This window comes from Benincasa hispida, chromosome 4 (assembly GCF_027475165.1).
Source record: "Benincasa hispida cultivar pf3 chromosome 4, pf3_genome.v1.1, whole genome shotgun sequence".
Classification (NCBI taxonomy): domain Eukaryota; kingdom Viridiplantae; phylum Streptophyta; class Magnoliopsida; order Cucurbitales; family Cucurbitaceae; genus Benincasa; species Benincasa hispida.
In genome coordinates this window covers 63,859,581-63,873,042 of record NC_143481.1, presented here as the reverse complement: position 1 = coordinate 63,873,042, position 13,462 = coordinate 63,859,581, and the positions used below count along the sequence as shown (strand labels likewise).

The 13,462-nt window shown below is 38.4% G+C and overlaps 1 protein-coding gene and 1 long non-coding RNA gene across 2 annotated transcripts; both read left to right on the top strand.

Annotated features, from left to right (window-relative positions):
* The first annotated feature begins 2,169 nt into the window (after positions 1–2,169).
* On the top strand, positions 2,170–13,232 carry LOC120075608 (coatomer subunit delta-like). The gene is made up of 12 exons (XM_039029156.2): positions 2,170–2,347; positions 2,922–2,993; positions 3,583–3,622; positions 3,731–3,954; positions 4,456–4,698; positions 4,820–4,997; positions 5,211–5,515; positions 11,687–11,882; positions 12,003–12,156; positions 12,438–12,500; positions 12,596–12,692; positions 12,924–13,232. Exons 2-12 carry the CDS (start codon positions 2,991–2,993, stop codon positions 13,011–13,013), a joined length of 1,593 nt encoding a protein of 530 aa, XP_038885084.1. The 5' UTR covers positions 2,170–2,347; positions 2,922–2,990; the 3' UTR covers positions 13,014–13,232.
* On the top strand, positions 5,575–11,508 carry LOC150036883 (uncharacterized). The gene is made up of 2 exons (XR_016529245.1): positions 5,575–7,710; positions 8,061–11,508. It is a non-coding gene; the product is annotated as an uncharacterized LOC150036883 (long non-coding RNA).
* Positions 13,233–13,462: the final 230 nt, after the last annotated feature.

Sequence of the window (13,462 nt, the reverse complement as noted above, 5' to 3'; positions counted from 1 at the left end):
GCATCTGGAAAGCTCAAATAATTAAGTTAAGAGCACAATTTTTTGATTATACAATTAAGACCATTTGTCTTGATAATGCTGATGAATTTACATCCCAAACTTTTGATAATTATTGTACGTCAATTGGGATAAGTATTGAACATTCTATAGCTTCTGTTCAAACACAAAATAGTTTAACGGAATCATTCATAAAACGTTTGCAATTAATTTCTACACCATCGCTTATAAGAGCTATACATTTGTATGGGGACATGCTATTTTGCATGCGACGTCTCAATATCTCAAGTGATACTTCCATGAGGGGGAGTAAATATGCTTTTTAAATTATATGAAAAATGTACTCTTATGGCTTATCATAAGTACATAAGCACTCGTCATTATAATTAGCTTATAGTCATGAGCTAAATATTTCTCATCTAAGATTTTTTAGATGTGCAGTATATGTTCTAATTGTTCCACCACAACGTACTAAGATGGGTCTTCAAAGAAGGTCGGGAATATATGTTGGATATGATTTCCCATCAATTATTAAATATCTTGAATCATTGATTGGTGATGTATTTACTGCACGATTTGCTGATTGTCATTTTAATGAGACAAATTTTCCAATATTAGGGGGATGAATTAAAAAGTCGGAAAAAGAAATTACATGGAATGCATTGTTATTGTCTTATTTAAATCCCCGTACAAATCAATGTGACCTGAAGTTCAGAAAATAATTTTGCAAATATAACAAATCAGTTACCAGATGCATTTATCGATGTAAATAAAGCAACTAAATCACATATACTAGCTGCAAACGTTACTTCAAAAATTGATATCCTAACACATCAAGTTGTCACTAATGAGTCTGGAACACGGTAGAAGCATGATAGACCAGTGGGTTCCAAAGATAAAAATCATCGAAAAAGAAAAATAATTAATCGTAAAAAAGACTTGATTGAGGATGTAGATACCCATGAAGAAATCCTTGACATGATTTGTGAGGAAGGTGAAATACCTAAAGATAATAATGAGATTTTAATAAACTATGTCATGACAGGAAAAAGATGGAACCGAATTCATGTAATTATTGACAACATTTTTTCATATAATTTTGCTCTTGATATTATATCTGAAAATGAGGATTATGAACCAAAATTTGTTTGAAGAATGTCGACATGAAAACTTGTGCGATACAAATGAGTATTTGTGAGGAAAAAAAATGAAAATTATGTGGTCACAAAATATAAAGCAAGACTAGTTGCACAAGTTTTTTCACAAAAACCTGATATTGATTATGAGAAGATGTATTATCTGATGGTGGATGCAACTACATTAATTCCATCTTGAAAAGAGAACCTGGTCCCGAAGTTCTCGGAGCTGAAGACCTATACGCTATTTCACCAACGATCATCTAATTCCTGAAAAAGGCAGACCCACGGCTGTTCTGGCTTTTTCTCGATTTTCTTTCATGGTATCCGAGCCAACAAGAGAATTAGGGTGCTGTCTTCTCTCTCTTAGCCGAGCTACTTTATTGAGTTGAGGACTGGAATGCTTGCTTTCAGCTTGCGACACGGATGGGAATGCATGCTCCGAAAGATAGGGTCGAGTCTGATACACGAGGTGAGCGTCTTTCAATGCTTGCTTTGTTAGTTGAAAAATCGTATTCTTCCAAGAGTCTCCGCTAGTTGAACCCCGTCCAGTAGACTCCCTGTTTGGCGAGAGCTATTAGCTTAGCTGGAGTTTTGCTTGGCCGGCTGAGTACGGAACGGTGAATCACTAATCAAAGAGCAAATTTTGGAGAGATTCTTCATCGATCTAGTGGCCGGCGAATCACTGAGATATTTAATTGATTTGACTGTGTATGAAAATCGAGATATACATCTTATGGATGCAGTCATACCACATTTATATGATCTTTTAATAATGATATTTATTTATGAAAATTTCTGAAGAATTAAAGGTACCATAATCTTATAATTTAAATATTGGAGATTCTTATAAAATATTCGTGACGAATGTGATATAATTATTTTATTCAATATTTGTTGATACAAGGATACAAAAATAATCCTATTTGTCCATATCTTTTTATAAAAAATCACATATTTACTATATGTTGATGATTTGAGTTGAAATTCATACAGAGATTTAAAAGACAGTAAGAATTTTTTAAAAAAGAAATTAAGATGGTAAATTATACAAATTCCATAAGTTTGTTTTCTAATTTTCTTTCTTCCGATTCCAACCGACCAGTTCTCGATTTCATTTGGATGTTAAATAGATCAGTCTCTCCTTCCTCAGTCTCCTCAATTCGGATCTCTCACTCGTCGGTCAATAAACTCATCAATTCCCGAAATCCCTGGTTTGAATATTTCTTTCTCTATCTGCTCTTTGTTTATCTCACTACCAATCTTGAAATTTAGTGCTGCTTTGTTTCTTCTTTTAATTTTGTGAGATGGATCTGGATTTTGCGTAGTTTGTTTGCGGATGTGATCTGTACATTATATGCTTGCGAACTTGGATCTGCTGTAATTTGTGAATTTCCCACATTCTCAACGTTGCCCATTGTTGATTTATAATTGCAGTAGTTTGTGGGAATAATGAGAGTTTCAGCTTCACATCTCTTACTTTTCTTCTTTTCCCTTCCCCGTTCGCCGTGACGCGAAGGTTGGCCTGATCTCAAAGACCTTCCATGCTCTAAGTTCTTTCGTAGTAATATAGTTCTAAGTGAAGTTAGATAGATACCATGGGTATACGTAAAGAGTTAGGGCAAAGAATGTAGAAAAGGAACTTTGTTTATGCACTTTATTTCAAGGTGATCGATAATTTTCACATTTCATGCACTTTAAATATTCAATCATTTTAGGTTAAGCTCTTGAGGTAATTTTTGTTTTTTCTTTCGAATAAGTGTGTGACTAACGAAATTTCATTTCTAGGTGCGGAAGACACAACTTCTCTTTTCTGAAGTCGGTGATTGTTGGTTTGCATTCTCATATCATTAAAAAATGGTAAAGGCATTTATGTTATTGAACCATTTGTTGTCCCTTTCTATCCGCGTTCTTGTGTAAATTTATATGAAATTGTCCGTGATATTTTATTTTTCTGAATTTCCTTTCCATTAATTTGTTTCACAGTGCTTTTTTGTTTTAACCAGTTGAAGTTCATGAACGTTGAGGGAGTCAATTCAGCTATGTCATCATATAATTTTTTTTAATATAATGTTATTCTGAGAATTATTTCATTATTGTAAATAATCAAGATGCTGGATAGTTTCTAACTTTTACTATGCCATTCAAAAAATCTTGCGAATGGATCGTGCTACATATATATTTTATCTGGCGTCACTGAATCTGATTTTATGCACCCTTTAATTCACTTTAGGCATTGTGCTAGGAACTAGCATGAGCATCCTGCTCTTGAAGATCATTAGTGATTTCTCTTTTCTTAAGCTGGATTTTATTATGTATTTGTTGCATATTGTTTCTTGTTTTATTATTTTTTTCTGGTGGCGTGCTTTTGACTTTCGGTGGGTTTCACGAATTTGTCTTTTCTCCCGCCCCTTATTTTCTTTTGATGAGCGTTATATATGTTGCATAGGTTGTTCTTGCCGCATCCATTGTTAGCAAGTCTGGGAAAGGTGAGATATTTCCTTTACCCATTCTACAACAATATTTTTGTACTAAGTCTTTGATAAATTTTAGCTAGTACTTACAAGGCTGTCTTTTTGGATGTATTCATTTTGAAGTTCTTGTTTCTAGACAATTTGTTAATATGTCTAGAATCAGAATTGAGGGCCTTCTTGCTGCTTTCCCAAAGTTGGTTGGAACTGGAAAACAACATACATATGTGGAGACAGAAAATGTTCGCTATGTTTACCAGCCAATAGAAGCTTTATACTTGCTTCTTGTAACAAATAAACAGAGCAACATCCTTGAAGATTTGGACACCTTAAGGCTCCTTTCTAAGCTTGTATCCTTTTTTGAGACGACCTATAGTTATTTCTAGTGCCGTTAACGCTGATCTTGTGTTGAATTTGGGCACGCTGGCTCGTGGTGCTACTGTAATTTCTTTTATTCCATAAATTTTTGGGTGATCTTTGACTTCAAATTACTAGTAATTTCAAGGGAACTAACAAAGTTTGCATATGCTAGAACAAAGCAGGCATTTATTAAATCCTTATTGACAATGTATTGTATGAATGAAAAGATTAATTGTAGACTGCGAAGGAAAGTAAAATTTTATATAAAACAAAATCAAGTCTTTTCTGGTAAGATCATATGTTTTTCTTTTTCTTCTTCTAACAAAATTTTTACGTCTGATAATAGGGGTGCCCTACAACATGTGTATGTGTATACCCTCTTACGTGTGTATGCGTGGGAGTTTTGTTTGCACAGTAAGATAGTTCTTTACAAATGCTTGTGTCAAACATGCTGAGAATGGATTTATGCTGGAGTCCTTAAGCGATTCTAGGTACCTGAATATTCACTCTCTATGGATGAAGATGGAATTTGCAAAACAGCTTTCGATTTGATTTTTGCTTTCGATGAGGTTATTTCTCTTGGGCACAAGGAAAACGTGACTGTTGCCCAGGTTAAGCAATACTGTGAGATGGAGAGCCACGAAGAGAAGTTGCACAAGTTGGTATTGCAGAGCAAGATAAATGAAACTAAGGATGTCATGAAGCGAAAAGCAAGTGAGATTGACAAAAGCAAGGTATTTTTTACATGCCCTTCATAATTTTTTTTTTTCACAACTAAAATACTCATTTTTCAAAAAACGTTCAGTTTTCTAATAAAATAAAATCGAAGTTGATATTTTGTCATATATATTGCAGATCGAAAAAAATAGGGGTGACAAAGGAGGCTTTATGTCTTTACAGTCTATGGGATCAGGAAAGATTGATAATAGCCTCAGTGATATGGGCATATCATCAGGTGGTGGAGGTGGTTTTGGTGGCAGTTCTGGTTTTGGATTGGGTGCTGAGGTCGAGTCCTTTTCTAGCAAGCCTAAAGGTTGCCCTTTGTTTAAATGCACGTTTGATGAATGTTATCTATGATAAATTGTCAGTTTGTTACACATATTTGTAAGCAGCCACTTGTCCTTGCATCAACACCATATACGCTGGCAACGTATATTTTAGTCATTTGTCATATATTTTATGGCCAATGAAGATTGTCATGTATTAAGTGGATGCTTACCATTCTACCTTGTATATCTGTTATTAGGCCGTCCACCTTCATCTGCCACTGCTCCTCCTAAAGGCCTTGGCATGCAGCTTGGTAGATCCCAAAGGACAAATCAATTCTTGGAATCTTTGAAGGCAGAAGGTGAAGTAATAGTTGAAGATGTACAGCCAAGTGTTGGTCCATCTAAATCAGCTGTTCCACCCCCAACTGATCCTGTTACTCTATCTGTCGAGGAGAAACTCAATGTGTCCCTGAAACGAGATGGTGGAGTTAGTAACTTTGACCTTCAGGGAACAATGTCCCTTCAAATTCTTAACCAAGAAGATGCCCACATTCAAGTTCAGGTATTTTGGTTCATATTAAGGATGCTGTATAACAGACACTACTTCTTCTCTAGGTGATTGGTTTCCCCAACACATACCTTTCAATTTTGACTATTTGATTACTTATAATAATTGATTTCTGGGATACGTTATAAAATTTCCTTCATATGTGTACGAAGCTAAAAGGTTTTCATCATTGGATTGTTCACAACTTTGGCACTCGGGACAATCTTGTCTCTAAATTTGTTCCTATAGTATATGTTGCAAAACGATGTTTAGCCCTATGGGCATTTTCGTCTTTTACTTGGTGTCTACATTCTAGGGTTTCTGACCTATGGCTATTTATATTTGTACCTGTACTGTGTAGTGTGTATAAAAAATTTAAAAAAACTCTTATTGTGGTTTTTTCTCCCTGGCCTAGGGTTTTCCACGTAACTTTGATGTTTTCTCTTCTATCCTTTATTTTCAATATGGTATCAGAGAAAGGGGACGAAACCCTAGGTCACATTGAAGAAATTCAATTAGCACTGTTAGGAGATGGAACAACGGCAGAAGGTCAGCTTTGAAGCTGTCCGCTATACTATCAACAACATCCGCAATTCAGGCCGCCGTCGATCAATACTTGCGGTCGATTCTTAACCCAACCTAGTCGCAACAGTTGTTTAGAATTAGTTCAGCCGCGCCGCACCAGACCTCGACGTTCAGAGAGCAGATCGGCGCAACCTTTGCGCACCAACCCACGTCGCTTCAGAACCCTAGCTCGCCACCGGTTGCGCATCAGATGACCCACGCCAGCGCGCCGTCAGTCACGCAACAGGAGAATGATCTCCAGCGCGTCGACCAGTTCAGAGGAGCCCCGGTCTAGGTTTCGATGGGCTTCAGCGCTTCGGGTTCCTCTTCCAGTGCGACTCTAGCCTTGCATCCGATCCACGCTGCCGATCCAACCCTGCATTCGACGTCGGCTGCCTTCTCAAATGGACTCCAGATTGCGGCTCGGCCAGAACACCAGTTCCACGCTGCTCATCTACACTATCCGGTCCAGTCTCAGATCTACAGTGGGCCGACTGGTCAATATTCTTCTTCTGTTCCGATCGGGCAGCATCTTGCAGCCTCGATTCCAAGCGGGCTAGTCAACCATAGCAGCCCTAGACCAATGGGCTTTACTTTGGTTGGAATTCAACAGCAAATTGCTAGTCTCCAACAACAGATAGTAGCTCTTGGGGCGTATTGTTGGACCACAGCAAATCACCCGACAAATACCCATCTAGATTTGTCGTCTGGACTTCCATTGTATTCGGAAAACTTGGTAATTGCTTACTCTACTTTACCTACTGCGAATATTTTGTCTGGATCTGTGGGAAACTCTACAGGGATAACCATTGGAGAGAAACTAAACGACCAAGATTATTTCTCCTGATCTCAATCTATTAAGATGGTCCTCGAGGGGCGACATAAGTTCGGCTATCTACCTGGCGAGATACCAAGACCAAACCCTGGGGACCTTCAGAAGCGTATCTGGAAAGGAAAGGACTCCCTCCTCCGTTCAACATGGAACCTCAGATCGGGAAGCCACTGCTCTATTCAGCTTCTACTCGGGATATTTGGGAGGTTGTCTAGAAATTGTATTCGAAAAGGCAGAATAATTCACGGCTTTATACGTAGAAACATGTCCATGAGTGCAAGCAAGGGAACATGGACGTGATGTCTTATTTCAACAAATTGTCTCTGTTATGGCAAGAGATGGATCTATGTCGTGGAGTTGTCTGGAATTGTCCGGCTGACGAAGTCCGGTATTCGAAGATTGAGGAAGCTGACCGTATCTATGAGATTTTAGCTGGCTTAAATTCGAGATTTGACACTGTCAGAAGTTGGATTCTGGGACAAAGACCGATGCCGCCCCGTATGGAGGTGTGCTCTGAAGTTCGTTTAGAGGAAGACAGAACAAGCGCTATGAATGGTTCCGTTACTTCTCCTATATATTATGCTTCCTTTGGAGTCAAGTCGTCTGGATCTGAGAGTGAAACAGAATGGAAAGTCTCCTCCAATTTGTGAACACTGTAAGAAACCATGACACACAAAAGACCAATGCTGGAAATTACACGGTCGTCTACCAAATGGAAAGTGGCGTCCTCCAAATGATAAGTCTAAATCCAGTCGAGCCTTTGTTGGTGAAGCGGTTGATGGTGCCCCCCAGGTGACCAGCCCTATTGATCCAGGTATAGTTGGAACCGATAATATTGTCCAATCAGGTACTCCTTAGTCCTTTAGTTTCTTTGTTGAGGGGGATGAATCCTGGATTCTTTACTCGGGAGCGATTGATCACTTAACTGAATCATTTGACCAATTCCTCTCCTATTATCCAAGCGTTGGAAATGAGAGAATACGAATTGCAGATGAGTCTTTTGCCCCTGTTGCTGAGAAGGGTCACTTGTCTCCGATTCAGGGATTGATTTTATAGAATGTTTTACATATGCCAAAGATATCTTACAATTTGCTATCGATCAGTAAAATAACTAGATATTTGAACTACAAAGTTGTTTTCTCACCAGATGATGTCTTGTTTCAGGACCTAAGCTCGGGGAAGACGATTGGCACTGCCCGACACAATAGGGGGCTCTATTTCCTTTCCGATGATATTTCTAGGAGTTTGTCTAGGACTAGTTTGTTATCTTCTCTTACTGTTTCTGAAACTGATTTTTTATTATGGCACTTTCGTCTTAGACATCCAAGCTTTCATTATATGAAATACCTGTTTCCCCACTTGTTTCGTAATGTGAATGTGTCGTCTTTATCTTGTGATGTTTGTATTCGTGCAAAGCGGCCCATGGCCTCTTTTACTTCTCAACCCTATAAACCGTCCCGACCTTTCCATTTGATACATAGTGACGTTTGGGGTCTGTCTAATGTCACAACTGTGTCAGGTAAACGGTGGTTTGTCACCTTTATTGACGATCACACTCGTCTTACATGGGTGTTTCTCCTTACGGACGAATCTGAAGTGACGGCGGTATTCCAACAATTTTACACTATCGTCGAAACTCAATTCAATACCAAAATTGCCATTCTTCGAAGTGACAATGGACGTGAGTTTATTAATCAGTCCCTTCGTGAGTTTTTAACCTCTAAAGGCATCGTCCACCAGAATTCTTGTGCTTATACCCCTTAGCAAAATGGGGTGGTTGAGCGAAAAAACCACCACCTTATTGAAGTAGCCCAATTTCTCATGATACCTGCATCTTTACCCTCGTATCTATGGGGAGATGTACTTAATGTAGCTCATCTTATCAATCAGATGCTCTCCCGTGTGCTCAAATTCCAAACCCCCCTAGAGTGTTTTAAAGAGACTTTCTCGTCCACTTGCCTTTTCCCAGATGTTACCCATAGGGTGTTTGGCTGTATTGTTTTTGTTCATAATCATGGTCCTCACCAAAGTAAGTTTGCTTCTCGGGCCCAAAAGTGTGTTTGTTGGGTATCCATTTCATCAATGGGGTTACAAGTGTTTTCAGCCTTCCTATTGAAAGTATTTTGTCACCATGGATGCCACCTTTCTAGAGGACAAACCTTTTTTTCCCGTTAGTCCTCTTCAGGGGGAGATCACTAGTGAAGAGGCTAACACGTCCACCTACTCTGTTCCTATAGATCTGTTTCCTGAGCCTATCCCTGAAACAAATGACCCTGTCCTTCCTACGAAACAAGTGCCACAAATGACCTTGTCCTTCTTACGAAACAAGTGCCCTGGATAACCTACTATAGGAAGAATCTTTGAAAGGAAATAGTTCCTGAAATAGTTCCCCCTGTTGCTCCACTGGAAGTTGTCCAAGAGTCAGAACTGGAACCAGCTCAAGGTACCTCTAGTCTTGATGATAATAAATGTATTAAGGTGATGTAATGAACTCTGATGAAGATAGGATTGATGGTGGTAGTGAATTACCAGGTGATACACAGGGAACTGAAAATGTGCAATAGTCGAGTACAGATAAACAGGTGGAAAAGACCGGTGAGTTTGATGCTACCTTGGATTTGCCGATCGCCTTACGGAAGGGTACGAGATCCTGCACCAAGCATTCTATGAAAAGCTTCTTTTCCTACAGTAACTTGTCTTCGAGATTTAAGGCCTTCACTACCAGTCTGGATACTGTGGTGATTCCAGGTAATGTGCACAGGGCTCTGGAAGTTCCTGAATGGCGAGCCGCAATTATGGAGGAAATGCGGGCACTTGAGACGAACAGAACGTGGGATCTGGTCGTTCTTCCAAAAGGTCACAAAACAGTCGGGTGCAAGTGAGTGTTCACTGTCAAATACAAGTTGGATGGGACTCTCGATAGATATAAGGCCAGGTTGGTTGCAAAAGGGTTCACTCAGACATATGGGGTGGATTACTCAGAAACCTTCTCACCTGTGGCAAAACTTAACACGATTTGTGTTCTTCTCTCAGTTGTCGTTAATCAAGACCGGCCCTTACATCAATTGGATGTGAAAAATACGTTTCTGAATGGTGAGTTAGAAGAAGAGGTCTATATGAACCCACCTCCAGGTTTTGAAGCACAGTTTGGTAATCAAGTTTGCAAATTAAAGAAGTCTCTATATGGCCTAAAGCAGTCTCCAAGAGCCTGGTTCGATAGGTTCAATTGGATTTGAAAAATGCGTTTCTGAATGGTGAGTTAGAAGAAGAGGTCTATATGAACCCACCTCCAGGTTTTGAAGCACAGTTTGGTAATCAGGTTTGCAAATTAAAGAAGTCTCTATATGGCATAAAGCAGTCTCCAAGAGCCTGGTTCGATAGGTTCACTACCTCTGTTAAGTCCTAGGGGTTTGTTCAAGGGCATTCTGATCACACCTTGTTCACTAAGAGGTCGACACCATGAAAAGTAGTTGTTCTGATTGTCTATGTTGACGATATCATCTTGTCAGAGAATGATTCAGCGGAGATTGGCAGGTTGAAACAGAGGATGGCAGATGGGTTCGAGATCAAAGATCTTGGTGACTTGAGATATTTCCTTGGAATGGAAGTAGCAAGATCAAAGGAAGGGATCTCCATGTCTCAAAGAAAATATATGCTAGACTTGTTGAAAGAAACTGGAATGACTGGGTGTAAACCTGCAGATACGCTCGTGGAAGTCAATAGCAATCTGGTAGAATCTGTAGAAGATGTTCTTGTTAAAAAGGAAAGATATCAACGTCTTGTGGGGAAGCTGATCTATCTTTCGCATATCAGGCCTGATATATAGTATGCAGTTAGTTTGGTTAGTCAGTTTATGCAGGCTCTTTCTGAAAAACACATGGAGGCAGTTACATGCATTCTGAGATAACTGAAGTCTACTCCTGGAAAAGGCTTGGTGTTCAGAAAACATGACAAAAGATGCATTGAGGCCTACACAGATTCAGACTGGGCTGGTTCTATTATTGATAGAAAGTCCACCTCGGGATATTGTACATTTGTGTGAGGAAATTTAGTTACCTGTCGGAGTAAGAAGCAAGGTGTCGTGGCTAGAAGTAGTGCCGAAGCTGAACACAGAGCTATGAGCCTGGGATTTGTGAAGAAATTTGGTTGAAAAAGGTTATGGCAGATCTTCATCAGGAAAGTCATGACCCTATGAGACTTTATTGCGATAATAAGGTTGCTATTAATATTGCTAACAATCCTGTCCAACACGACAAAACCAAACATGTGGAGATCGATCGACACTTCATCAAGGAGAAATTGGATAACGGTAGTATCTGCATTCTCTATATTCCGTCTAGTCAACAGATTGCAAATGTCCTCACCAAAGGGTTACCGAGACAGACTTTTGACACCTGTGTTAGCAAGATGGGTCTTATTGATATTTATGCCCCAACTTGAGGGGGAGTGTTGCAAAACGTTGTTTAGCCCTAAGGGTATTTTAGTCTTTTTACTTGGTGTATATAGTCTAGGGTTTTTGACCTATGGCTATTTATATCTGTACCTGTATTGTGTATCAAATATTAATAAAAACTCTTATCGTGGTTTTTTCTCCCTGGCCTAGGGTTTTCCACGTAACCTTGGTGTTTTCTCATCTACCCTTTATTTTCAATAATCAATAGTATAGAACCACCTCTCGCCCACTGCCTTTTGTCTCATCTTGTGTTCTTATAATGTTATTATGATTTGATTTGTAAAGCTCGTTGTGTTATTTTGTTTCACTATCTTGATTCGTTATGCCTTGTTTTCAGATTGAGACTGGTGGGAACCCTGGCATCCTTTTCAAAACTCATCCTAACATGAACAAAGAGTTATTTTCTAATGAAAACATCCTAGGCCTGAAGGACCCGAACAGGCCATTTCCAACGGGTCAAGGTAGTGATGTTGGAGTTGGTCTCTTAAAGTGGAGAATGCAAAGCACTGATGAATCAATGGTACCATTAACAAGTAAGTTCAAATCTTTCTCAAGTTCTCATACATATTCAGTTTTCTATTTTTTTTTTTTTTTTATATATATATATATCATATGTATTAAAAGCTATACTTATGACGCTTCTGTTGTTGCAGTCAACTGCTGGCCCTCTGTTTCTGGAAATGAAACCTATGTCAGCATTGAATACGAGGCTTCATCAATGTTTGACCTGCGGAATGTTGTCATCTCGGTGCCTCTTCCTGCTCTTCGTGAGGCACCTAGTGTGAGGCAGATTGATGGAGAATGGAGGTATAGATTTATCTTCTCTTTTAGTTTTCACCTGGTTTTTATTTTTTCATTGATATCGTGACTTCCATAGATTCTTTAATCGAAATGGGACTCTCCTTGTTGAACTTTGAAACACGTTTAGTTAAGTAATATATATATATATATATATATATAAATTGTCTTTAAAAATGGACATGGCAAAAAGAAACAAGTTCGTAAAGGCAAAACTTTTTACATGATTCTAATGAAGCGGATCCAGTTCTTTCCCTATAGTTTGACGTCTGTTTTTGCTCAACCTGCAGGTACGATTCCAGAAATTCTGTCTTGGAGTGGTCTATAGTTCTCATTGATAACTCAAACCGCAGGTATGCATTTTTTTTTTGACTTCTCTCTATTACCCTACTATCACAAATTTACAATTGCATGCTCATGTTTATTATTTGTTCCATTTTCTTGACAGTGGATCAATGGAGTTCGTTGTTCCTCCAGCCGATTCATCAGTATTTTTCCCCATTTCTGTTCGGTTTTCAGCAACTAGCACATTTAGCGACCTGAAGGTATATTCTTGTTCTGCCCTCTACTTGAAACCAGATATTAGTTACAAACCTCTCTATAACCATCATTATCGTGTTAATATAATCTGTTCTTGTGTGTCCCTATTAGACTAACTAAACTTTTTCTTTCGATCTAGAAACCCTATTAGATTGACCCTTTCTCCATTCACATCCTTTTATATGACATTTCCTGCATTACCTCTAAACATTGGTTTGTAAACTCCACTGTTGCAGGTTGTCAACATTTTGCCTCTTAAGGGCGGTGCTCCTCCCAGATATGCTCAGAGGACACAGTTAATTACTGAAAATTATCAAGTTGTATGATTGGCAATGCCTTTTTTTTATTAAAATTTTCCTGACATTTTGCACTTAGAAAATTTCTAGTGATTTGGGCAGATTTACTTGTATATTTACTGTTTTGGAAATTGGAAGCGGCCATGATTTATTCATTTTTTTTTCTTTAAAAAAAATTATTTACGGATGTTAGAATCGGTCATTGGAATATCATGATGCTTAATATATCACTCATCCAATTATGATACATATTCCTTCTTCCCATCTAAGGTTGTCTAAGGCTCATTTTTTTGAAAGGTGTTATTAATTAATTGGTATCTTGAAAAATTATTGAGGAAGATTCTTAATCCTTTTCACTTACCTTTAACCTCTTGTTAATTTTAAAATACTATATACTTGAGTCATTATTTTATAAACAAATTATATTAAAGTGATAAATGCCTAGTTTAAATATTATTTTGGTCCATGCTTTTAGAGAT